The sequence below is a fragment of the Puma concolor genome, chromosome D2 (genome assembly GCF_028749965.1).
Source record: "Puma concolor isolate L17-30 chromosome D2, mPumCon1.1.hap2, whole genome shotgun sequence".
NCBI lineage: Eukaryota > Metazoa > Chordata > Mammalia > Carnivora > Felidae > Puma > Puma concolor.
The window spans coordinates 78,630,725-78,656,445 of record NC_141677.1 but is presented as its reverse complement, the minus strand read 5'-3'; the positions used below and the strand labels follow the sequence as shown (position 1 = coordinate 78,656,445).

The following is a 25,721-nucleotide window of genomic DNA, read 5'->3' as shown; positions in this document are numbered from 1 at the left end:
TTCTCTTTTGGTGATGCTTCCGGCAAGGAGTATCCAGAATCCCTTCTATTTTCAGTGTCTGAGTTTGCCTCTAAGAAGACCAGTGAGGTTTTATCATTTCGTGTACTTTGTACCAAAGGGAGGCATTTCTTGTTTGCTCAGATGGGCTGAAAGCTTTTACTTGTGTTTGAACCACCCCAGGAGCAAAATAAAACATCTAAGAGGTAAGTGTGGTAGAGTTTTCTTGACTTCCTCTAGAATTAAATTAAGGCCTTTTGAATGAGGAGAGTTGATGAAGCCTGCGAACGTTACTTTTGTAGACATCTTCTCGTGTCTGTACATATCGATTATTTCATTATTATTAGTGACCCGTATGCTCTTCTGTCTTGGATAGAGTGTAATTTACTTAATCATTTTCCCCCTGGGTGGAGACTTAGGCTGTTTTCCCCGTTACAGAAGAGGCCACCGTGACAAGCTTTGCACACATCCATTTGTTGGCCACCCGGGTGACCATTTTTCTGGGACAGATTTCCAGAGGTAGACTAACCGGGCCCTCTTTGGTGTCGACAGAAATACCTTCGACATAAAAGGCTTCACTGTGAGCGCGGCTGTATTTGGGGGACTCCCCAGTGATTTGATTTTTAGCTTCTTGGCAAACTGTTTGAGAGAAGATACTCTGATTTTGGGAGTTCAGCAAAAGGTATGTTTAATTCCGGGACTTTGAAAAAACATCGCCATCATACTCTTCCCAGGGAGGAAACCCAGCTATGCAGACTCCGGCTGATAATCTTGGCATTCCTGAAAGATGTCGCAGCCCCCTGCCCCCCGTGGCTCGTGGCGTGGTGCTGAGGCTCTGTGATGTGGCTCCCAGCGTGACCGCGCTCAGCTGTGTTTACCCCAGCGCCACTGGAGCGAGCCTGGGGAGACTGACGTCTGAGTTTTGCATCAGCGTGAAAACCAAGCACAAGATGGGGAGGGGCCTTGTGCGGAGTCCTTTGTGTCAGGGCAGAGAAAAGCTGTCAGTAAACGGGACGAGATAAATACACTTAACTAACTGAGAAGGTAGGTTTTCCGTGACCCTAGAAATCGATCTTGTTCACTCTGTGATCGCGTCACCTTTGCCGCTTCTCTCTTTTTTAAAAAAAATTGTGGCAAGGTGTGCATAACAATGAAATGGACCATTTTAGCCACTTTTGAAGGTACAGTCGAGTGGCATTAAATACAGTCACGTGGTTATACAACCATCGCCACCGTCTAATCCCCAGAATTTTTCATCATCCCAGAGCCACGTCTCCTTTTAACTAAAGAAAAGGCATTTTTGAATTTTGTTTAGTTTATTTATTTTGAGGGAGAGAGAGCAGGGGAGGGGCAGAGAGAGAGGGAGAGAGAATCCCAAGCAGGCGGTGCAGAGCCTGGTGTGGGACTCAAACTCACGAACCGCGAGGTAAGGACCTGAGTCGAAATCGAGAGTCGGACGCTTAACCGACTGAGCTGCCCAGGAAGGCCGCTTTTGAATCTAACTTTGACATAACTTTATGGTCACCTGAGCGTCTACCGTTCCGGTTTCACTCTGGAAGGCACAGAGCTCAGGGTAACATTTGGGGTGTAAATGACACACAGCCCTCCTCCTGTAATTCGCCCAAGAAGACCTAAATTGACACCCAGCTGGTAGAAGCCACTCAGCCCCCAGCCACATAATACCGTCTGTGACATTAATTAGGGAAGGCGCTTTGCCTCCACCTGCTTTGGTCTTCCCAGGCCGCCCAGCCTCGGCCAGAACTTCACTCCGCCGTCCACCTCATCGAGCAAGCACAAAGGAATTAGTGGTGTTTTGCTTCTAGCATTTCACGTGGTGCGGCCCCCAGAAGTCACCGAGGGACTTCGGCTCTGGAGGGGAGACACTCGGGCTTTCCCTGGACGAGCTTGGTCTGCAGACTTTGGTGTCTCTGTAGGAGAAATGCGTATGTTTTGGAGGAAGCTAGATCCCCACCCAGCCCAGTTCTGCGAGACTTCCAGAATCAGGCAAGAGGCAAATGAGGCTAAGCTAAGCTGAGGACAGAGAAAGAGCAACAAACTGGTGACCTCCTACAAACGTGCATTTTTTTTTTTTTTTCTTTTTTAAAAAGTTATTCTGGGTGCTCCGTCTCCCAGGCCACTCCTGTGTTCTGGAAGGTGACGGAAGAGCTACAGGTACTTGGACTGTTTCTAAAAGTGTGTTCCTTCCTTCCTGTTGCCTTGCCTTGCCTTGCCTTGCCTTGCCTTGCCTCCAAACCTGGCCTTTTCCTCCTGATCAGTTTTAGTTCTGACCTCCCTTTGTGCTGATTTCGAGAGGCTGGAGAAAAGTTCGGGGACACAAAACTCGGAACCCTACTAGATCTGTCCCGTCTGGGATGAGTGCATCAGGTAGAGTCTTGACAAGGCAATGCGCTCCTTCTGCTAATTGTAATTGGCACGAGGTCTTTAGCAGGCTAATGGGCGCCTCAGACTTCAGAGGGCTTTGATCACCTCATGCCAACTGGTTTAGTGTGTTTTTATGCAACAAAAGCGACCACTGCCTACTCGTCAGAGAATAAGCGAGGCTGAGCTTTAGGAAAAGCATTCTCTGGTGTTTTCACTTGTCCTCCAAGTTGTAGAACGTTCTTTCCCCATCCAGACCCCTTGGAGTGGCTCAGAAACTGCTATTTTAGACGAAGGGTAGCTACGTTTTGATTTCAATTTTAAGACGGAGCAGGCAAGGTTCTCCACACCCTGCGAGTGAGTGGGTGCCCCAGAGCAGGAGACGTGCTATTTCCAGATCAATACGGGGCACTCCATGTGATTTGAGCCTCTTGGCATTCTGCTGCTGAGAGAGCAGCTTCGAAACGGTTCTTTGTGGCAAGCGCGGCTGCACTTTTGGGGAGAAATGCTCAGGAGACCAATGTGTGCTGGGAAACCAGCAGCTCTGGGCTTGATTAATTTATAGGTGTAATTTAAGAACCTGGTCTCCTTCTGATCCCCGGGATGCGTATTTACTGAGCCTGTAGACATGCTCGCTGGACGTTTTTTATGGCCTTTGCTATGTCAGAGCAAAAGTTGTAGATCTCTTACGAGCCAACATATTATTATGTCCAGAGGAGGGACTGGCATGTTATAAAGTTTCAGTGGTCAATTAACAAAGATTTATTCTTTGTCACTCAGGTATTTTTCTCTCTTTCACCGTAATTACCTCGTGGAGCGAAGCAGGCTGTTTTTCTGCCCGCTCTTTCTGGTTGTGGCTCCGAGCTTTGGAGCAGGACTTGAGAAGGTCAGTCTCGAAGTGGAGACTCCTAGCCGCTGGGCCTTCTGCTTTGGGAAAGTGGACTCACTCGGAGCTCTTGACACGGGGGGATGAGCGAAAACACGGAGGAGAGAATGTGTTTTTTAAAGCGCATCAGCCTGTGTTTACTATGCACTGATTTGATGGGACCTCGTTCCAATAGTGCAGCCAGCTGCCTTCTCGGCACCCTGTGGGGTGCTTTCCATCCTGTCTCAAGTCGGAATTCACGCAGGGGCCTTAGAGTTGCTCTTTTGAAGGTTCTCGACCCCGTTCCAGGTCCGGGCACTGTCTTTGTGCAACCTGCTCAACTCAGAATGGATATTTTTTTAAAAACCTCCATAAGGGCACAGGGGTGAGCTGCTCATCAGCTTCTCTGTTTACCATATATTTATTTCACTGCCCCTGCAAAGAGAGGGAAAAAAAAAGAATCTGTTTTCTATAAGATCAGAGAGTTAAACATGCTGTAAGAGAACCTTGCCCCAAACTGTAAATCCTTCCTGGTGGAGAAGCTGTGATTTTTGTTATCATGTAGAAGAACAAGAGATGGGCCAGGGGCGCCTGGGTGGCTCAGGGGGTTGAGCGTCTGACTTCGGCTCAGGTTGTGATCTAACGGTTCGTGGGTTCGAGCCCCGTGTCGGGCTCTGTGCTGACAGCTCGGAGCCTGGAGCCCGCTTCGGATTCTGTGTCTCTCCCTCTCTCTTTTCCCCTCCCCTGCTCGTGCACCGTCTGTCTTTCTCAAAAATAAGTAAACATTAAAAAATATAATAAAACAGATGGGCCAGCTCTGAGTTTTATTCCCTAATCCAGAGATAATTCATTGACTTATTTATTATTATTTTTTTTTTACATTGGCTTGTTGTGCAAAGCTCTGGGAACCTGAGGAGTTTGCTCTGCCCAGGGCCTGCTGAGGTTGGGGGAGAGCACACTGGCTGTGGAGGGTCCTCATGCCACCATCACTGTCCTGTTCCTGTGGTATTTCCCAGGTGCCCACCGGGGCCTGGCCACGGAGGTCTCGCCTCTGCGGGAGCCACTGCCCGTGTCCCGCTCTCACCCCAGGGTGAGAACTCCTGTTCTAATTTCTGTCCTCCCCCCTACTGCTGACCACCGCTCGGACGGGTCTGACAGACACCAGGGAAGAGTGATGGCTGCAGGATCTGAGATGAGCCGTACTGTGCTTTGCAGATGCTGGCATCCCGGGACCTTTTCCAAGATGTTTGGGGCCTGCTCTCTGACTTGTTTAAGGGCAGAGAATGAGGTTGCAAAGGAAATCAAAGCCTGATGTGGAGAAACGAAACATGAGGCCTACTGACTTTTTAAAAACATTTTAAATAACATTCTCTAAGGTTTCATTTTATACCGAAGGCAGCTGTAATAAGTTTTGGAAGACGGTGTAAGGTTTCGATTACAGAGCGATCCCGCTTGCCGGTTTTTGTACCCAAAGTGAGAAAGGGCGGAGGGAGCCGGCGCGGGGGGGTGGGGGGTGGGGGGGTGGTTAAGGGGTTATTTTGTATAAGGTGAGAAAATTCGAGAGGATAAATTCGAGACTGCAAGCCGGCAACTTTGGCGTGTTGTAATTTGCAAATGCAATAACATTAAGGCATCGCAGAGGCTTTTTTTTTTTTTTTTTTGGTGAAAATAGTCAAGATAGCAATGGAATAACTTAATAACTGGAACGCAGCGGCACGTCGACCGCAAGTAAAACAAGGCTGCAGGTCTGTAGCGGGCCCTGCCAGTGTTGCCCCAGTGACTACATTCCCTGCTGAAGGCTGGCGCAGGCCAGAGATGCCGGGCGGTCTGAAAGCAACCATTGTTCACAGGACATCATTATTTGGTATTACGTGCACAATGTTTGCTTGTGAAACGATTTATTAGAAACAAGTATGTTTAAGACGGAGAACTCGGTTTGAAATTCAGCTGATCTGGCTCATGACATTTAAGATTTTACAGTACCTTTGTTTCCGAGAATAAATATTTCGGTCCACTGTAAATATTTATCTTGAAAACACACAAGCACATGTACACAAAACTGGAACGCCGAGCCAGAGCATGAATTGATACCTAAAAGTCACTTCTCTCTGGGAACGAGGAAACCTCCTCAACATTCGGTATGTAGAAAAGGAGCGTATTTCGTGAGCTTGGCTGGCAGCATCCGGCCCGGAGGACAGATCCCCTCCCGCTGCGTCTCTTGGGAGGAGGCCTGGCGAGGACAGTGCACGTGTGGACTTCACTCTGTTCTTCTCACGTGGATGGGGCTAGCCGGGATTTAAACCAGACCTGTCCCTGCCAGCTGCAAGCCGGGTCCCCGTGGCATCCAGCTGGCCGCCAGACCTGACCGGGAGGCTTGCTGTGGCCCATTCCTGGGATGACATATCAGCCGAAGAGGGAGGGTTTCTGGTGATTGAAGGGATCCCAGCTTTGAGATTTTCTGCCCACAAAACTAGGACTTCTGGGTTCTTTGCGTAGCCTACAGGGTAATGTCAGGCAAATGAATGACTTCTTTGGAGGCTCTGCAATCCTTATCTTTTTAATGTGAAAACGTAGGTGTCTGTGAAGTGATGGGAGACTCTGGAATGAAATGTGCTAAGAGTAACCCACTAGCATTTTTTCTTTCTCTATTCTTTTTCTTTTTCTTACGTTTTTAAAGACCAACAGGCTTGTGCAGTAAAATCAATTTGCACATGGTCTGGCTCGTGTCCAACAAATTCCACTAAATGATATTTTCATCTGAAAGGCCCAAATATAGAAGCACTTAGATATCTATCCTTCTAACTTGCTATTTCCAGCCCAGTGCACAGGGATACCCAGGTGCAGGGTGGAGGCATCCTTGGGGTGGCGGGTCGGCTGGGATCTCCTTATTTCCCTTGGACATTTTTTAAGCTGGGGTTCAACATTTTTTAAGCTGGTGGTATCTGCGGTGTGGACAGAGATAAGGAGGCTGACTCACACGTGCATGTACACGTGGTGAGGTGTACGGGGTAATACGTTTGTGGGTCGACAGATGGGGGATTGGGTACGTGTGGCTCTTGCCCAAACTGCCACGTAGGAGGATTCCAGCCACTTTGTGATCCTAGGGCCTTTGTGGACAGGATCACACAGCAGGCTGCTCTGTTACTACCAGATTCTTGGGGACTCTTGTGTACAACGTCTCACGAACCTTGACACGGTTGCCTCTGTGGGACTTCCGCACAGACCACCTCTAAGCCGGAGAGGAACTTTGCCAGGTGTAAGACGAGGGATGTCTTTTGTTGAGAACTCTTTTCCTAGAGAGAGAGGCAAGGCACGTGAGGGTGGCAAGCATACCCTCGATGGGGCTTTCTCGAACGTGGCCTAAGCACATCACCAGGATTGGGGAACTGATGTCTGTCTGTTTCTTTGGGTGCCGCGTCTGAATAAAGGATGTCTATTTATGGGGTGTCTCGGCGGCTCAGTCGGTTACGCGTCCGACTTCGGCTCACGTCGTGATCTCGCGTTCCGTCCGTGAGTTTCGAGCCCCGCATTGGGCTCTGTGCTGACAGCTCGGAGCCTGGAGCTCGCTTCGGATTCTGTCTCTCTCTCTCTCTCTCTCTCTCTCTCTCTCTCTCTCTCTCTGCCCCTCCCCCACGTATGGGTGAATAAAGAGTAAAATGGAGTAAATCCATTGAAAAGAGATGAATCTGGTTGTTCATTCAGGAGTTCATGACTTGGAGCTTGAGCGTTCAGTTTTTCTTTTCAAAACAAGAAATTGGGGCGCCTGGGTGGCGCAGTTGGTTAAGCGTCCGACTTCAGCCAGGTCACGATCTCGCAGTCCGTGAGTTCGAGCCCCGCGTCAGGCTCTGGGCTGATGGCTCGGAGCCCGGAGCCTGTTTCCGATTCTGTGTCTCCCTCTCTCTCTGCCCCTCCCCCGTTCATGCTCTGTCTCTCTCTGTCCCAAAAATAAACGTTGAAAAAAAAAAAAAATTAAAAAAAAAAAAACAAGAAATGAAGTCTTCTCAGAGCATCTTAGAGACGTTTCAGGAGCTACCGTGTCTGGGAGCCATTTGGGTGTTCAGGGCGCCTCTGTCTTGTCCCTTGCCTGCGACATGAAGCTTATGGTCAGCGTGAGTCTCCGATATGATCCCAAGTGGGACCCGCGAAGGGGCCCCCGTTCCCCTGCCGTTGTCTTTCGATTGTCAGAACCTTCTCCCTTGTTGGGTAGGTGGCCACGGACAACCAATAACTTGAGATACAAGCAGTTCTTCTCTCTGTTTTCTAAATAAGTATTCTTTTTACAAGGGTCGTGCTCCAGCAGGCTCCTTTGAAGTCGTTTTTGTTATGCATTGGGCCGCGGTGTTATTTCAAAGGAGTCAGCCAGCAGACTTGAGGCCTTTTTGGCTTGCGTTCACGAGCAGCCTTCTGGACAACACAACTCATTTATCCGTCTTCCCCCACCTCCCCCTGCCCCGTCCCCGCTCCCCCTTCCCTCCCTCTCTCCCTCAGAGCGATCACCACACCGGCCCATCCTCCAGGCTGGACTGCCTGCCAATGCCTCCACCGTGGTCGGAGGCGACGTGGAGTTTGTCTGCAAAGTTTACAGCGATGCCCAGCCCCACATTCAGTGGATCAAACACGTGGAAAAGAACGGCAGCAAATACGGACCCGACGGGCTACCCTACCTCAAGGTTCTGAAGGTGAGGACTTTCTGAATCTGAAGGGACCCCACTCCTGGGGTCTCCGTCGTGGACTCGGGGACCGGTTCTTTGATTTCTTGTTGGTGTCAGAAAATGATGCTCTTATTGGACCGGCCAGGAGAGAGTGTGTTTCGGGAATGAGCAGATTATTAGACTTGCTAGTAAAATTGCAGAAGGGACCCCACGGGGTGCTGGCAGGGCTATTCTAGTTGGAGTCAGAATAATTCATCTATTTATCAGCCCTGAGATCTCAGACGAGACGTTTAGGCTCGGCCGCACATCCATAAAAGCGGGGATTGTGCTGCTAGGTCCCTGACAGGGTGGTTGTGCAGGGTCTACGCCATGGTGTGCACGGAACGAGCTTTATAACCTCTAGGCATTGTACCAGTGTGCATCGTTAACGCCGATGTCGTTCTCTCTTAACACGATGGGTTAAGGTTAGGGCCCGGTGGTAGTAGCCATCTTTTAGAAACCATTTACATTTTGCTTTAAAAAGAAAACTCCTTCCCCTTTGAAATCCATCCAAATGTGGTTTAGACACTAACCTTCAGAAAGTGGTTTTGCATTAGTGAGGTGCTGAACAAGGAAACTTTCTCCTTGTGTTTCGTAATTTGGTTCCTTGCAAGTCCCCATGTTAATGGCATCAGCCTCTTTATTTTTTAGATCTGTCTTACTCTGCAGGATGGTGATAGCCAGCGGCAGCTAAGTCTGTACACCCTCTTCTCAGCCACTGCCTCCCGTGTCTCCCGCATTTGGGTGCCCATAAGAGAACGTCCTTAAAAAGAACAGTCTTCCAGTAGAACCATAGGTAGCTCCACTAAGACCTCCCAACCAGTGAGAATACCAGTGCTCAAAAGAACTAGAAAACGACCAACCCGGAACTACCAGTCCATTCTGCTGGGTATCCATCACGCCCTTCCATCCCTCTCCACGGGGTCACTTCCATTTGTCCACCCGTTGGCTTACTTTGACCTTTCTGAACCCACAACCCGTCGAGGCAGCTGTTTAGACCTAACGGAGGCTGTTTTCTTGTGGTGCATTGGTGGTGGGACCCTAGACGGTACAAAGTTCCTCCTGGTTGGCCGTTATATTGTTCTCCTGTGTCTGTTCCAGCACTCGGGGATAAATAGTTCCAATGCAGAAGTGCTTGCTCTGTTCAATGTGACGGAGGCGGATGCTGGGGAGTATATATGTAAGGTCTCCAATTATATAGGGCAGGCCAACCAGTCTGCCTGGCTCACTGTCCTGCCCAAACAGCAAGGTAACAACGTTCTGTGTTTTTTTGTTTTTTTGTTTTTTTTTGTTTTTTTGTTTTGTTTTTTAAAGAAGGCTGGATATAGAAGCTGAAAAGACTTGGTGCTTTGAGAGACTGCAGGCAGCTTATAGGATACTCTGTGGCCTTGGTATATTCATAATAATCTTTCTCTGGTGATGCAGCTGGTATGATGCCAGTAGCCATGGAAAAATGCCCACAATGTTCAAAATGTTGCTCTAATTTCTTCCAAAGATTGCCTTCCACTCCCCACCCCCCCACCCAGTTTTTAAGTCGTTTCTTCTGGTTAACCTTGTCCGGGGTGCACATTCCCCATCGCTGTACATCTTCTGCATTTTAAATACACACCGGCATGCCTGGTTGAATTTGTGACGTTTGCATATCAGCCGAATTCCTACCTTCTCCTGCCGCAGATTTGTAGAGAAATATCGGCACTGTGTGATTTTTCCAGCAGAATATTACTTCTTGGTGGCGTGACTGGTGCTCGTGAGATACTGCCCTTGATCTCGCCGTCCCCTCGTCGAGCATAGTCCATTTTAATCGGTGCACTGCTGGACCCTGTCAAAGGCAACAACAGGTTGCCTTCCTTAGTTTGTCACGACCCACACTTGAATGTTGATATTAATGAAAAAAAAAAAACCCACCCCGTTTCTCTGCTACCAAGATCCTACTTCTGTTGCTTTCCATGCGACGTAAGTCAAATGGTTACGCAGGAGTGAAAATTGGAGTCTGGTAGCTGACATGCAGTTCCACCCTGGTTGGTTCCCACCGGGCTGGAAGGGTAGGCCAGGTGTCCACCTGGGCTCGTGTCCAGTGTTTTGTTTTATAACACGGTCACTGAGACAGAACCATCCCTTTGTCAAGGTGGGAGTCTGCAGCCAACAGGACCAGAACCCAGCTTGGACTTTTGGGCGCCATACTTCTGGAAAACCATCCCTAAATCCAAAGCAAAACAAAGGCTAAGAGAATGGATCTCTGTGGGTTGATTTTTCCATGCGTTTGATTGCATGCATGTCTAGGTGGTGAAGCCGGTGTGGTGACGGGGCCTGTGGAGGTGAGCTGCTCAGTGTCGTTCCGTGTCTCTCGGTTGTGGGCTCTGTGGACGGGCTGCAGTCGGAATCTTCTGGTGGCCAGCACCTGCCGGAGCCCCCGGTGTGATGCCTCATGGTTCCACGGCCCCCTCCACAATCATTCCTGGGTCGTCTAGCCTTTTCTCTTGCTTCCCTTGTTTTCTAGGCCGCCGGTGTTAATACCACGGACAAAGAGATTGAGGTTCTCTATATTCGGAATGTAACTTTTGAGGATGCTGGGGAGTATACGTGCTTGGCGGGTAATTCTATTGGGATATCCTTTCACTCAGCATGGTTGACAGTCCTGCCAGGTACATCCTGCTCTTTCTCTCCACGGTTGTTGCCCTTTTCTTGGTTGATTGCTACAAAATTAACACCGCTTCTGTTCGCAGAAAATGGCCCCTTTTATCCCGGCATAGAGATTTTTTTAAAAATGTCTAAAATGATCCCCCAGGGATAAGACAGTTGCCTTTGGAAATTTCACTCACAATGAGATCCCACCCTCACGTGAATGATCAGGTAAAATTTCATCCTTAAAAAACCCAAAGGGATCTTAACATTTATCGTGAGTCACGGAGTCAACGTACAAATTCTCACCCGTCCCTGTTTCCCTTAAGGAAGACGTTGAAATTACTTTGTAACATACAAAGTAGTTTTTTCTCATCTCAGATTCCATTTCGCTGAAATCCCATGTGTACTTTTGTTACTTTGCTCCACTCTCTCTTTTTTAATGGTATGTAAATAGATGGATGTCTGCCGAGGTGCCGGGGGAGCCCCACCTCTGCACAGAGGTTGTACAGAAGCAGTGTGTTACCTACCTCGGGAATCGGTGGCTTGCCGTGTGTTACAATAAAGTGGACCCTCGGCTTGCTTTTCCTGCAAAGCATGCTCTTGCCATCTCGGGCTTGATGTTATTTCTGCCCTGCGGAGAAATCAACATCGGTGAAGCCCCGTTGCCTACATATTGCTGCTGCCTGGATCTTTAACCGACATCTCTGTCCTGGTCGAACTTTTCCTGATAATCCCTACCTACTGCCTCTGTGCCTTTGTCATTGCCTTTGTGAAACTGCATAGACTGACTGGTTTGCCAGCTCGTGATGTCCCACGGCAGTTATTAATCGCTTATGTTTAGAGTGCCGTGCCTACCTGCATGCTTATTGTATATCCCGTCAAAATAAGTCGATCGTTTCATTTTGTGCTGTGTTGCTGGAGGTTTTGACTGTCATGCAAGTATTTTTCTGGTTACAATGCATAAGCTTTAAATAATACCATTTGTATCCATTCTGCCTTTTGTCATGAGTCTGCTCTGTGAATATTTGCTTTGAAACAATGAGATGCCTCTTACATTGAGCTTGCTTTTTTACCTGTAGTACTGCATTCCGCAGGTGCGTAGTTGGCCCCCCTTAACCAATTTGCCCGACGGTACTCGCACATTAACTGTAAGAACACAGTTTGAGAAAAGTACTGTTCGGAAACACCCTGCCTGTAGCTTGATGAGCCTTGAGGGCGAAGGAGGGAGCGGATATCATTTATTGGAAGTTGGTAGACGAACGTGCTACCCACGTGGAACACCATTTCTGTGTTCAAGAGAAACACTGTAGTGACATCAGTATAACCAGAGACACAAATTTCAAATGGTAATCGATGAGGGAATATTACCAGCTTTTCATGGTATGGGCATAGCGATCCTATACTAAAAGCAATTTGGTCTTTAAATGAAATGCATTTATTTGTTGAGTGGAATACCAGGCTGGACTGTATTAAGAAATTTGAAACTTTTCCGGGCCAGCCCTACTAGATGAATATTTATTTCATTTCATATGAAAGTGTGTTCGTCTGGGGTAAATTACCCTGTCACATCTTCCTTTGGAAGAGCTTTATCCAAAGAAGAGTGATCCCTTCAGATGCAAAAGTGGGCACTGTTTGTATTTAAGAATTCTAAATTTGATTGGCCTCCGAGACCACCGTGGAAGACAGTCCGTTTTTTCGTAGGTGTGGTTAACTGTCGCATTGTGCCCGAATGCCTAACAGAATGTAGCCTTGTAGCCTGCTCTTTGTGCCTTGGTGGGAGCTAGTCCACCGTGATCTCTGCATTGCAGAGGCCCCTTGAGGCTGGAGAGAGTGGCCGTGGGGGCCCTGATGGTAAAACAAGGAGCCCTTGGTTGCTCGCCTTCACGGGGAGAGAGAGGTGCACGGCAGGCCCGTAGCCCGGGCCTTTCTGCAGCCTCGAGTCATTAGGGAAACCTGTCCTTGGGAATGGTCGTCACCTTGTGTGTCGTTTAACTGTGCCAGGGCGCATCAAGCCCGTGTCCTAACTCTGTGGCCTGCTTATCTGTTCCTCCCCTGTGGTCTGCACTCCAGCTCCTGTAAGAGAAAAGGAGATTACGGCTTCCCCAGACTACCTGGAGATAGCCATTTACTGCATAGGGGTCTTCCTAATTGCCTGTATGGTGGTGACGGTCATCCTGTGCCGAATGAAGACCACGACCAAGAAGCCGGACTTCAGCAGCCAGCCCGCTGTGCACAAGCTGACCAAGCGCATCCCCTTGCGGAGACAGGTAACAGAAAGTAGATAAAGAGTTTGAAGAAATTTACTCCAACCCCGTGTCCCAGCCAGCCCTTGGGTCTTTTTCTCTGCTTCGATGCCATCTGCTCCTGTGAGCTTTCACTGTGTGAGTGGCCCCAACATGCCTCTTAGTGGCCGTCCAGTTAGTATTTGGGGCTTGGAGCGTCAAGTCCTGGTGCCCCGGGGCGGGGCGGGGTGGGGGTGGGGGGGTCAGTCGAGTCAAGTTCCAAGGGCAGGAGAGCATGATGGTGGGAGACTCTCGGAGCTAATCAGCAGAACTGGAAATAACGCAGGGAGGCAATGCCCTTGTGTCTTTGAGGCTCAGGTGTAGCGGTCTTTTTGAACCACAGGCCACTTGTGTCCCCTGCGATCTAATGCTTTTTTTTGAGACCGGCTTATGCCACGAGTTAGAAAGACAGGGGCATTAGTTCTCTTTGACTTATTTTTTTTTTTTAAATCAAGGTCAGAAACTTACGCCCTAAAGATGAATGTGAACTACCGCTTGATTTAAACCAGACTGCGATGTCTGTCTTGACTGGGTTTTGGCTCGACCTCTCTGATTCTTAAAATAGAAATGTATGCATATATTATGTTATTGTTAATCGTTCACAAGTGTGGCTGTGGATTTGGTGGTAGAATGATTGTTGTATTGAACGAGCAACAGATTGTCTTCAGCCTCGTGTCTGGTCTTTGGCGGTCACCTTTTGCTCTTGTGTGCGTCCTGATTGGTTTAATTTTGCTTTGGGGAGACGGGGCAAGAGAGCCCCTGCACCTCTGCTTTAAACCAAGGCTCTAAAGGCGAGTGGGACAGGATACGCTTTGACCCTTTCCTCTGTGTTCATGAAGACAGAAGGGGAAGGCAGATGTGAACGGAAAGTGTCTACAAGCAAAGCATTTGGGGCGGTGTTGTTTCTTTTGAAACAGCAAGTAAAATGGCCAACTCACTGGCTCTGTTTCAGTGCACGCTTTAGTAGAATTTACAGGGCATTTGTTAAAATTGCAGATTCCTTCGTCTCAGCCCCAGAGATTCGAGCTCGGTAGGTCTTGAATGGGGCCAGGGATCTGTATTGCGTGTAAGCAGGTCCTTCGGTGATTTTGAACTGCACTCCGAGAAACTCTGGGTTAATCCCAGCTCTGCCCCGCCCGGGACTTCAGGTGGCGATGACATTTTCTGGATCAGGCATTAGGACGGATTAGGAACCAGTTGGCCAGCCGCGGTTTTGGCATGGCACCGGCTGTTCTCGACCCAGCTCCGGGCTCCGGGCTGAATGGGTCCTTGTTGACTCGTTGGAAGCCACGTATCAAGCAGTTCTTTATTCTTCCTAGAGGCCGAGGATAGCATTTGGAGGGTGTGTCAAGTGCAGGTGATTGCCCAAATTGTGTTAAGAGCAAGGGAAATCAAGGTGCCCATTGGGTCCCTCCTGCCACCAAGAATGCTATTGTTACTGAAACCACACCACTGTCATTCTTGGGGCTAGGGAAATAATGATGGGGCTGCTTGTCCGACTTTGGGAGAGGCCAGTTGGAAGGTGACTCTCACATGGCCAGGTGGCGCCTTCAGTGACATTCAGGTGCTGTGACCACCCGTTCCCCTCCCTCCTCCTTTCCAGTTAACCTCCGGGCCATTCTTACAGCCACCGTCTTGAGAACCTGACCTCAGGGAGTTGAAGAAGGGAGTGGTGTTCCCATCTCTATGATTTGTTGTTTTTTCCTACCAGGGGAAAATGCTACCTTCTGGAGGAAACCTGCAATTTGGTGTAGCTAGACGATTCTCCCATAATGATTTCATCATCTTTTTCTCTGCAGCTGTTACAGTGCTCTTTTCACTTACATATAAAAGAGGCAGCTGCCCTTAAAATCTCCTTGACTCAACCCTAGTCATCGTATTTTCATTTCTCTTCGGCTGACTGGCCTTTCGTCTTTGTCTGTCTCCACCTCGGTTGATCATGCTTCCTTCATGTCCCTGTGTGATCGAAGGGAACACTAGGTCGTCTCCTTTTTTCTCCCCCCGCCCTCGCCTGCTTCCTTTCTTTATCATAATTTCCTGAGGGCTTGGTCCGACCCAGGTTCTGTGCAAGATACGGCCTGTCACCTTCACCAGTGGTTCCAAGGTGATTTGGGGGCCATCATATGTAGTGATCTTGGGTTTTCGTAGCAGAGGAAAGCGCACAAATCTCTGAGAGATTGATTTATTTGGGGGGATGCTGACACACCTTAGCTCCTCATAGATGTCGAAATGGGTTGTGCAATTCTTTACGAAGAATGCGCCGTCAGGAAGCACGGCCCCTTTGGTAGAGGAGGAGGTGCCTGTCAGGTATCTGGGTACAAGAGGGTTATTGGAGTGTAGCTGGAGTGAAAGGCCCCATAAAGGCCGGCAGAGATGTTGATGACAGAGAAAATGCCACGGAGATGCCAAGCATACTTTCCCCTGGCGACAGGTGAGCCTGTAACCAGATGTCTTAAGGATGGGCTGTTCCTAGTTACTTGCGAGGCCACTTTTCATGCTGTATTAGCCCAGCCTCCTCTATGACGCAGGTAACACCGAGAGTCTTCATGATGGAGACCAAGTATTTGCTTCTTGGCCCTGACCCTCCCCCCTCCACCAGCGCGCACGTGCACACGCACACACACACACACACACACACACACACACACACACACACCGCATCTCACTCAACCCCATCAATCACTGTCCTCCTTTTAGAACGAGAGGGGTCATGTTTTTCCTTTTCCTTTTTTTCTCTTTCTTTTTCTTCTTCTTCTTCTAATCCTACTGTGAGTGTTTCCTTCTTGACATTTACTGATTTGGACCGGACTTAACGGTTACAGGATGTCTCCGTTTGTTATTTTTTTTGAGTCAAAAATACTTTGCTCCAGTAGCTAAGAAGAAGTTCCTTGTGTTCATTTCCCAGTAATTGTGAGTTTTTTGAGGCTCTTTATGCATTTTGATGCTTGAGGAAAGAGAGAACTTTTTAGTCGGAGGAGGCAGGTGGCAGCCGGCGTCTCCCCGTGTCCCTTGACCAGGGGCTCGTGCTGTTTTCAGTGCCGGGGCTCGGACACCAGGCCGGCCACTTGCTCACCTGCTCCTGTTCCCTTTGGCATCAGCGTGATCAAGGGGGCCAGCCCAGAGGGGGTGTCCTCATGAGCTTGTCAGCTCTCGAGCAGGTGCCCAGGCTGCCAGGGGACAGCCACAGTCATTGTGAAGCAGCCTTTATACACCCACGAGTTCAAGAGAGGGCTTCCCTTTCTGTGAGCTGCACACATCAGCGGGGCGTTCGTGGGGAGGGGTGCAGAGGAAACGGAGGGTGTTTGTTCAGGAGGCATGTGGTATTGCTGGGTTTGGTGAATCAGTTTTTCGGTGAGTACGTAAGTTTCCTTCTCTGGAGCCAGAAGTTTCCATAGGGCAGGATGGACATTTCACTTTTGCCGTAAACAGATAAAACCGTCTCCTGGGTAGGGGCACACATGTGCATGCAGGGCACACTCCCGCCACTATTCACCTCTGAGAAGGGCCCCCAGGGTCTTTTTCTGAGGCTTTGCTTTCACCCTCTTGGTTGCTGATATGGGTAGATCAAGGTCATCTTGTTTTTAATGTTTTATTTATTTTTGAGAGGGAAACAGAGTACAAGCAGGGGAGAGGCAGAGAGAGAGGGAGACATAGAATCTAAAGTAGTCTCCAGGGGGGCCTGGGTGGCTCAGTCGGTTGAGCATCCGACTTCGGCTCAGGTCATGATCTTGCAGTTCGTGGGTTGGAGCCCCGCCCTGGGCTCTGTGTTGACAGCTTGGAGCCTGGAGCCTGCTTCGGATCTCGTGTCTCCCTCTCTGTCCTGTCCCTCCCCTGCTCACATTCTGTCTCTCTCCATCTCAAAAATAAATAAACATTAAAAAAAACAGTAGTCTCCAGGCTCTGAGCTGTCAGCACAGAGCCTGATGCAGGGCTCGAACTTAGGAGCCATGAGATCATGACCTGAGCTGAAGTCAGACGATTAACCAACTGCACCACCCACGTGCCCCAAGGTCATCTTTTTTTTTTTTTTTTTTTTTAACAATATCTTTGAGATAAGTGGCATGTTCCCAGGGACCTCACGAACGGGACAGAAGCTGTGGGGGGACCGGCTGGGTGCATGTGATTCAGGAGCCAGTTCTTGGGGGCTGTGCCTTCGTGGGTATTAAACACGCTGAACTCTGTGAAGGAGGGTTCCACTTCTAGAAGCTCATTCATTGTCTAGCAGCTAAATGTCATGATATTGGAAGATTCTCCACCTTTTGGTTAGTCAGATGGTCTAATGAAATCTCCCTGGTTCCAGAAAACGCTTGGGTTATTAGGGTAGTCATGGATGGCTAGCTGGAACCTTCCCTTCCATGTGGGTGCCTCGCCCTCCCTGGTTCCCACTGGGCTGTTAGCTCCTCTCAGCCTCTGAAAGATAGGACAGTTTGAGATCTGATTTGGATTTTGGCTGATGGGATCTTCTAAGAAGCACCAGCCCATCCAGGACCTGTGAGTCATTGCTTTGATGGGTTTACTCATGGAATCCCGGGCTGCCGCCCGGGGGAGGCAGAGACCTGGTGAGGGAGAAAACTGATAAACCGCCTTGCCTGATGACTTAAATATTGTTATGGAGGGAAACAGAATCCAACCCCAGAAACCCCTCAAACCTTTATCCCAGCCGCCTGGTTTGAGGTGGTGAAAACATTTTGTTTGGCCATTGGGGAGGGGTGGACAGGGCTTAGAGCACAAGTATGTTAACTCGGGGCCTTAATGTTCTGGTTTAGGGGATCCCCAGCTTCAGAGTCAGGAATTAGTGACACCCGTGTGTCACCCCTCTCCTCCTTGCTTCTATCTGCCCTGTTTTCTGTGAGTCCCCCTACCCTCCCTTTGTTCAGTCTACTCCGGTGTACAGAAATGACTCTTTCTTGGCGGCCCTTTAAAAGGAAAAGAAGAAAGCCACTTCCTTGCTTAGTTTCCCATATATACCAGGGAAATACGCGAAACGCACCTTTTTTAGAAGTTTGATTTATGGCACGTGTTATAGAGAGTCCGGAAAGGGGGGAACTGAATGGAGACAGAAAACAACATACATGCTAGAATCGTGCCTGCCAGGATTGAGGAGTGAGAAGGCGGTTTATTTGAGAGTGTTAGTGTGTATTGTTCGCCAGTAACTTAATTATCGCCATTGGTGGACTACTTTTAAATTAGATAGAATATCCAATGGGGTAGATAATGATTTTGTGCAAAAAAAAAAAAAAAAAAAAAAAAAGCGATAGTCTCCTAGTCCTGAATTAGTCCAGGGATTCACAGGTGGACAGTGGGGATTACTTGAGGGTTCCGAAGGAAAGACACTCTAGCGAAACGCAGTATTTCGTGGAGGAATCAGTCGCCTGCAGAAGATTGTACCCAGCCCCGGAAACACATTCGCTCTCAGCAGAAGCAGAGTGAAGAGAAAGCCAGCCCGAGTTTACAGTCCCAGAGGGGATTTTAAAAGCTCAGTAAAAAACGCATGGAGGTCAAATTAAGATACACCTTCACAGACAGAGTGATCAGATTCTGTAGTTTCTTATATACCTCTGGCATTTTCTTACCTTTCTTCCCCCTTGTGCTTTTTACAAGAGTATTTTCCAGATTTGCACATTGAATGGGAACCTCTACCCTTAATCGGCACAAAACCTCCATAAGTAACCCTTTCTGTAAACACAGTTTTAAAGTTTGAACAGTAGTGATAGCAACAAAGTTCGTAGAGGGCTTCGGTTTTAAAAGCTTTGACACGAAAACCTTGTGGAGATCGTTCGGAGGAAGCTGCATATGTACGTGAACTTTTGCCATGGGTCTGTGGGCAAAGATTCCTCACGGGTCATAGGTTAGCCGCAGAGCAGTTAACTTCTGACTGGTAAGTTTTTCTTTTCTTCAGCAGCCCCTAAGCCATATTTGTCATTAGGATGTTCTTACGCTTTCCCCCTGCCCCGGGACCGACCCCTGACTCCTGGATCCTTTATTTCTTGGGTTTGCTCTTTGACTTGCTGGAGCCCCGGCCCATCCCGGCTGTGAGCAGAGGGTCTCATCTTCCAAACTAGGAAGGCACGTCCTGTCCTGCAGTCAGCCTTCCCTGCCGGTGGGGTTCCCGTCTTCCCAGAGCACACAGTGTGACAGCATCTCCCACACAAAACGCCCGCAAGCTGCAGGTCTTCCAGGTTCCCTGGAGGGGCTGCCGGTCCTGAGCTCCCTTGGGTCTGGGCAGCCAAGGATTCTGAAAAGGCTCTAGGAGAAACAGTCGCGACGTTGGTAGCAAATATCAACCGAACTCTTTGCCAGTGCCAGGCTCAGCACTAAATGCTTTATGGGTGTGACCTCATTTTCCCCTCATGGTAAGTCTGTGGGGTGGGAACTTTCCTGGTTTCCTTTCAACGGGTAGGAAACTCTAGTCTAGGAAGGTTACACGACTTCCAAGGCGCTCACAGTTGGCCAACGTTGGAACCGGCACGTAGTCCCCGGGTGCCGTTGGTCAGAAAGCCACCACCTGAGTGGAGCCCCGTGTCGTAAGCAGTTAGCAGAGGAAGGGTACCAACCAGGGCTGGCTGCTAGGCCAAGCCCGGTCACTGGGGTGCCCACATGGAAGGATGCAAAGATGCCACAAAACCCAGCCCGGTAGTGCTGGGAAAGGTTGCAAAAGCAATGCTCTCGTTGTTTTGGTTTTTGTTTTGTTTTGTTTTTTAAGTGTATTTATTTTGAGAGAAGGAAAAACAGAGAGAGAACACGAGCAGGGGAGGGGCGGAGAGAATCTCAGCACAGAGCCTGACACGGACTCGATCCTATGACCATGAGATCATGACCTGAGCCGAGATCAGGAGTCAGTTGCTCAACTGACCGAGCCACCCAGGCGGCCCATGTGATCTGGTCATTTCTAACTCCTTTAGAAGTCACTGTGTGTCAAGCACGTGTGCTCTGCTGTTTTCCCCCCTCCTGGGACAGTTCTACCTTCCTCAATTCAGATCCCTACCATTCTAAAAAATATTTTTATTGTTAAAGAAAGTGCTTCTTCTGGGGGCGCCTGGGTGGCTCAGTCGGTTGAGCGTCCCGACTTCGGCTCAGGTCACGATCTCACCGTTCGTGGGTCCGAGCCCCGCATCGGGCTCTGTGCTCTGACAGCTCAGAGCCTGGAACCTGCTTCAGATCCTGTGTCTCCCTCTCTCTCTGCCCCTTCCCCGCTCATGCTCTGTCTCTCTCTGTCTCTCAAAAATGAATAAACGTTAAAAAAAAAAAAAAGTGCTTTTTCTAAAACATAAAAAGAAATACATATGCCTGGTGATAAAACTCAAACAACTTGGAAAGTTCTGAGGTAAGATGAGTTCTGCCCCTTCCCTCAACTGTGAGTCCTCTCTCTCTCTCTCTCTCTCTCTCCCCCCGAAGGTTAGCCACTATTCAATCTCTTCTATAGCATTCCTGAAAGTTAAAAAAAAAAAAAAGGTTGTGTTCTCAGGCCCCACATGGGGAGGCCGCTCTCCTATGCCATACCCTATATTCCTTGCTGCTGCTAAGAGCAGAGTTTTGAGGACATGCCTCTTTACCCAGAACTGTGCCCCCTCTTACTTCTCCGTGGGGTTTCCCCTCCTCAGCGTCATCGATGGCAGCACACCAGATACAGCGATAGTGGAATTGTGGAATTCCTGCGGGTCTGATGATGACAGACTACACGGCTGGCCTCGCAGAGAGAGTCCTGGCTGCAGGATTTGCCAGACCGCGGCCGCTGGGGGCCTGTACCGTCTCGTCCCGAGACTGACTTTTCCAAGTCTGGTTGGTTCTTGTTGCCTGTGACCCTCAGGGGCAAGTTCCCATTGCCGTGAATGGTGACCTTTGCCTCTTTGTGTGGGAGAACTTTCCGGCAGACCATTTTGTCTTTGACAACCCCAGCCTCCTTCTGTATCCATAGCACATGGCCTTGGTGCAGGGTGCTAGGGTTTGGGGAAGCATCTTTGGCCAAAGCCAGTCCTGAATCTTTCTGATTCCTTCTCCGCGGATGGAGCTCAGGATGTTTGTGTGGTCGCTGAAAACTGTGTACATCTTGATGTTTTTTGAGAGACCCTGGTTTCTGAGAGCGCTGTACTGAGGCCGTGTAGCGCAGTGAGTTGGGGCCCATGTGGAGTCTGGAGGGGGTGTTCCCGGTTGTCTGGCCAGGGTGCCGTCCCTGCCTAGTCCCTGGCATTAGTGGGGAGCAGGACTGGATTCCACGGGAGTTCACACAGTTACCTTTTGTCCTTTCCTCCTCCTGCCATTTGAGTGCTTAGACACTTGGGTGTGAGGCCTCAGCCTCTTGGAGCCGAGTCTATCCGTGAGGTCTTTCTCAGCTCCAAAAGTTACGATTCTTCAGCTCCTTTTTAAAAAGTTATTTTTAAATTGCTTCCAGCGAATGACTTTGCTCATACTCTGCATGTAAAGCTTAAGAGTAAATGCCCCTGTCAAAAGACCGCTCAGAAGGGCTCAGAAGTGTTCTCTTGTACGTTTTAAAAGATGATAGAAATTCTGGGTTAAAAATCCCATACGTCTTGATTTTATTTTTTATTTATTTTATTTATTTTTGAGAGAGAGAGAGGGTGAGCATGAGCAGGGGAGGGGCAGAGAGAGAGGGTGAAAGAATCCCAAGGAAGCTCTGAGCTGTTAGCACAAAGCCCGATGTGGGGATCGATCCCCAGAACCGTGAGATCATGACCTGAAATCTAGAGTCGGATGCTTAACTGACTGAGCCAAACAGGCACTCCATACGTCTTTATTTTAATACCGAAACCAACTTCCTATTCCTAAAATGACTCCACCTCAAACCCCCACCCCAGTCCATTCTTGGGCTCTTCTTGGATTTCTCAGGGCACTTTGGGCTTACAAAGGAGAGAATGAAGATTTTTGTCTCAGGAAAGTATGGGTCTTCCTGTTCCCGGCGGGAATGGTTCAAACTCTACCTTGCGAAAGGTCATCGCAACTAAGTATGTTTATCTGCCCTCGGTCTTTGCCACCTTAACTTCAAAGGTATGTTTGGGGGCGCCGGGGTGGTTCAGTTGGTTATGTGTCTGGCCTCAGCTCTGGTCATGGTCTCGTAGTTTGTGAGTTTGAGCCCCACATCAGGCTCTCTGCTGTCAGCACAAAGCCTGCTTCGGATCTTCTGTCCCCCTCTCTCTGCCCCTCCCCTGCTCATTCTCTCTCTCAAAAAATAAATAAATACAACTTAAAAAAAAAAAAGAAAAGGTGTGTTTGTAAGCGTAGCTGGAGAGTCCTGTTGACCTGGGCAGTCTTGCAGGGGACCGAACCAGAGAGGAACTGCGGGCTGCTTTGATGGACCACGTTAAGCCTCATGTTCCAACTTTCTTGAGCCAAAGTCGTGTTCATGGTTTAGAGTGAGGTGGTGGTCAAGCAGCCCACAGTTGTACCGGGATGGTGTAGTCATCCTCGGGATTGGCCTTCAAGTGGGCTCCACATGTGTTTTCCTTATAGAAACTAGCCCAGGAAAGACACCGTATTTAAGAAGTAACTGTTTTGTCAGACGCAGACTGAAATGGTTGGGGGGTGAATGAGAAAACTCGGTGTAGCCCTTGCAGTCTTCAGATGGAAGAGGAGATTTCCCACATGATTATGAATACAAGGATGCATTTTTTTTTTTCTCCTTGACTCTTCGCCCCATGCTTTCAATCCATCAGTCTCTACAAAGAGGCAGTTGATTTCCGTCGAATGGCCTGGGCGTCACCGGTTCCCAGAAGGACTAGGAGGGAAGCAGAGAATGGCCCTCAGTGCCTGGGTCTCCGGTTACCTTGAATTAAGACCCTTGGAGCTATGGGATGCCCTTCACATTCAAATCCTAGAGCTAGTTCCTTGAGACGCTTGGCTTTTCGTTCCAAAAGACAGACGCCATATCGGAGAGCTGATCGTCTAACAAAAAGTTTTTACGGAATTTCACAGGCACAGAATTGATTCATGATATGAGCTGGTGTATGGGGAGATTGGTCACGTGGGGCTCCGGGACAGGTAACAAGGCAGTAATGAAGCTCATGGGGTTGTTGTTGTGTCCTCAGGTGGCTGTCGTGAGGAATTCGGACAGAAAGATGACTTCTATTTTGACCGGGTGCTGTCTAAAGATGTTTGCAAACCCGGTCTTGGGAGCATGGGAGGTGGGTGAGATGTGGTGCTGCCGAGATAGGAAGACAGAGGAGCTGGAATCCGATTCTTGACTTTGGCCGGCCCTCCCACCTTTCTTCCTAAGAATCGGCCATCTGGCTGGGCCCTGGCTGGCTGCCAGCCTTCTCAGGTGGAGCCAGGATTACATCTGTGTCTTTGCATTTTGTATCCAGGTTTCTGCCGAGTCCAGCTCCTCCATGAACTCCAACACCCCGCTGGTGAGGATAACCACACGCCTCTCCTCAACGGCAGACACCCCCATGCTGGCAGGGGTCTCCGAGTATGAACTTCCAGAAGACCCAAAGTGGGAGTTTCCAAGAGATAAGTGAGTATTTCCATTGGACACATCCCCAGATGGAGACTTAGGTCTAAATGGGGATGTTGGATTGACATTTTCTTTTTATGGTCCTTAACTGCAAAGGTCATGTCTGACGATGTCAACAGGAGTGAGTGAGGTTGTATTTCTAACCACCTCCTGAAAAAGAAAAGAATTGATTCTCTCACTTTTAATCATTCTTTAAAAACAGCTACTAGGCATGGCTGGTCTCCAAACAAGATGGTACCTTGTTAGCATTTTTTTTTTTTTTTTGCTGTTTAGATCATTCATACCCAGTCACATGGACTAAATATCCCACTTATAAAAACACATGTGACCTTCCAGCCGCTGGTGATTAGAACATGACTGTTCTGTAGTCCATTTCTTCGGAGCAATTAGATGTAAAATGCAAATTGCCCTAGGAGTCTTCACTCAGTGTTGGCTGTTTTTAATGGTTATTCATGTAATATGGGGCTGAAATGGTTCAAATATGGTATCTGACATCAAATTTCCCGTGGTCCATAGTATTTTCCTTAGTGGATGGTGTGGAGGTGTTCTGATCAGATGTTTGTTCTAATCAGCATGCCCACCCGGGCTCTGTGGAAGGCATTACCGGGAGCTGTTTATCTCTTGATCTGGCTTGATGTCCACGTATTTGGGCTCTCTTGGACCGGATCTGAATCCTGGTTCAGCTAGCCAGTGGCTAGGCAACCTTGATTTTCTGAACTTCCATTTTTATAAACTAAAGATCATAGTATTGACCTCCCAGGACTGAGCACAATTCTTGGCTTCTGAGTTTCCCTGCCTTGTGTTTCCCTTCCTGTACGGGTAGGCTGAGAGCTCTGAACCACAAACATCAAGAAGATGGTGGGGCCTGGCAGAGAGTCTGTGAGGCAGATCTTGTGCTCCCAGCCCTCTATTTCTGGTCCTGCCCAGAAGACGAAGTATGACAGTCCTTGAAGACCGTCAGCTCACTTGTTGTAGTCGTTCGAATCTGAACATTGGGAATAGTAGAAGGTGGACATCCCAGACTATATGTCTACATTCCCTCACCTGCCGTAACCTCTTGCCTGGCTTGGATACAGCTTTCACTCCCTGTCTGTCTTGGCATTTGCAGTTATCTCCCTAAAGTTAAGTCAGAGAAGCGTTTAATTACAATCAAAGAAACTCCTACACAAACTTGGAGGTACCAAGATAAGCTTTTCTAGAGACTGGGTATGACGAGCTCTCTTTGGGAAGAGAGGTAGCTTACGTGGCACCCATGATTTCGATTCACCCAACTCCACACCAGTTTTGTTTCCCAGCAGCCAATTTCGAGATACTAATGTGTGCCATAAGCTAGGACCAAAAATAATTATACAGGTGTCACTCTGTCAAGAGAGCTAATGGAGGTAATTTCCAGTGTGTTTGTGTCCTGTAGCGAAAGGACCATTCTTCATTCGGGACTTGTTTCTTGAACAATAACCGGGGAGGCATCAGAGAAAACACAAGGTGTGGTTCCCTTCCCCGGAGAAGGTGGAATGAGAACGGGGTTGTTTCTCACCAAGCCACTTCGCTCCCTCGTTTGAGTGTACCAGTCGGAGGGCGTGCACATTCCTGCACGAATAGGACTGAACTAGGGGGCTGCGATCGTATCGTAAGAAATCCCAGCTCTCAGGTTCAGTGCACGGTTTTTGTCGCCTGTGACGCTGCAGCCAACAGTGGAAGTCTGTGTGTGCCTGACCGTTAGCTCCCACCTTGGGGGAGGACCCTCGGTGCGGAAAATCTGAGCGCTAGGCATTTCAAAACGGAGTTTAGCACAAACGTAGGTGGAGCAGACTTCCAGTGAATGAAGGCTATTTAGAAGCAGTTTATTAGATTGGAGGCAGAAGTTATACAAAGAAAGGATTGTTACGCTTGTCGTAGCGGGGCAATAGGACATAAATTAGCCATTTTTCCAATGCAAATGTTTATTTTTTGCCAAGATATTAAATTTAATTTTAGTTCAGGATAGAAACAGAATGACCTCAGCATAGCATACGCCTCCCTCAGTCTTTGCTTAGCTTTTGCAAACCATTGTGTGCTTATCATAAACAGTGTTTATTTACTAAAGGCAGCTTAATACTTCACTGTGTTGTGCTTAAGTGAAAAAACCACATTCATAAGTATCCAAAAGATTTCTCTGTTCTCTTGGCTTCGAGAATGCCCAGAGACAAATCTATAGCTATTAGTATGGTGTGCACCGAGCTTCTGAGCTTAGAAATCCAGTTCCTTGTGTTCACTTTGGGTTTTCTTCATTATTAATTTTGGGTAGTTAAGGATTTTCTAAACTGTGAGGTCAAAAGAGAGTCCCCTCAATTTCTAGAATTTTCTTTTTCCTTTAGGGAAAAATTAGAGATTCCTTGAAATGCGTTTAAGATTCATATCATGTAACTTGGCCAGGAATG

The 25,721-nt window shown here is 48.6% G+C and overlaps 1 protein-coding gene across 16 annotated transcripts in view; it reads left to right on the top strand.

Annotated features, from left to right (window-relative positions):
• Window positions 1–25,721, top strand: part of FGFR2 (fibroblast growth factor receptor 2) — a 104,180-nt gene that overhangs the window by 56,734 nt on the left and 21,725 nt on the right. For 5 of the 16 annotated variants that reach the window (XM_086681040.1, XM_086681036.1, XM_086681028.1 and 2 more), the window contains 4 exons: window positions 7,730–7,920; window positions 10,430–10,574; window positions 12,625–12,821; window positions 23,153–23,304. In XM_086681040.1, the coding sequence (XP_086537166.1) occupies window positions 7,730–7,920; window positions 10,430–10,574; window positions 12,625–12,821; window positions 23,153–23,304 (685 nt within the window). Of the gene's footprint in view, window positions 1–7,729; window positions 7,921–9,033; window positions 9,182–10,429; window positions 10,575–12,624; window positions 12,829–23,152; window positions 23,305–25,721 lie in introns of all 16 variants that reach the window. The other 11 variants (XM_086681038.1, XM_086681032.1, XM_086681026.1 and 8 more) reach the window with 3 other exon arrangements.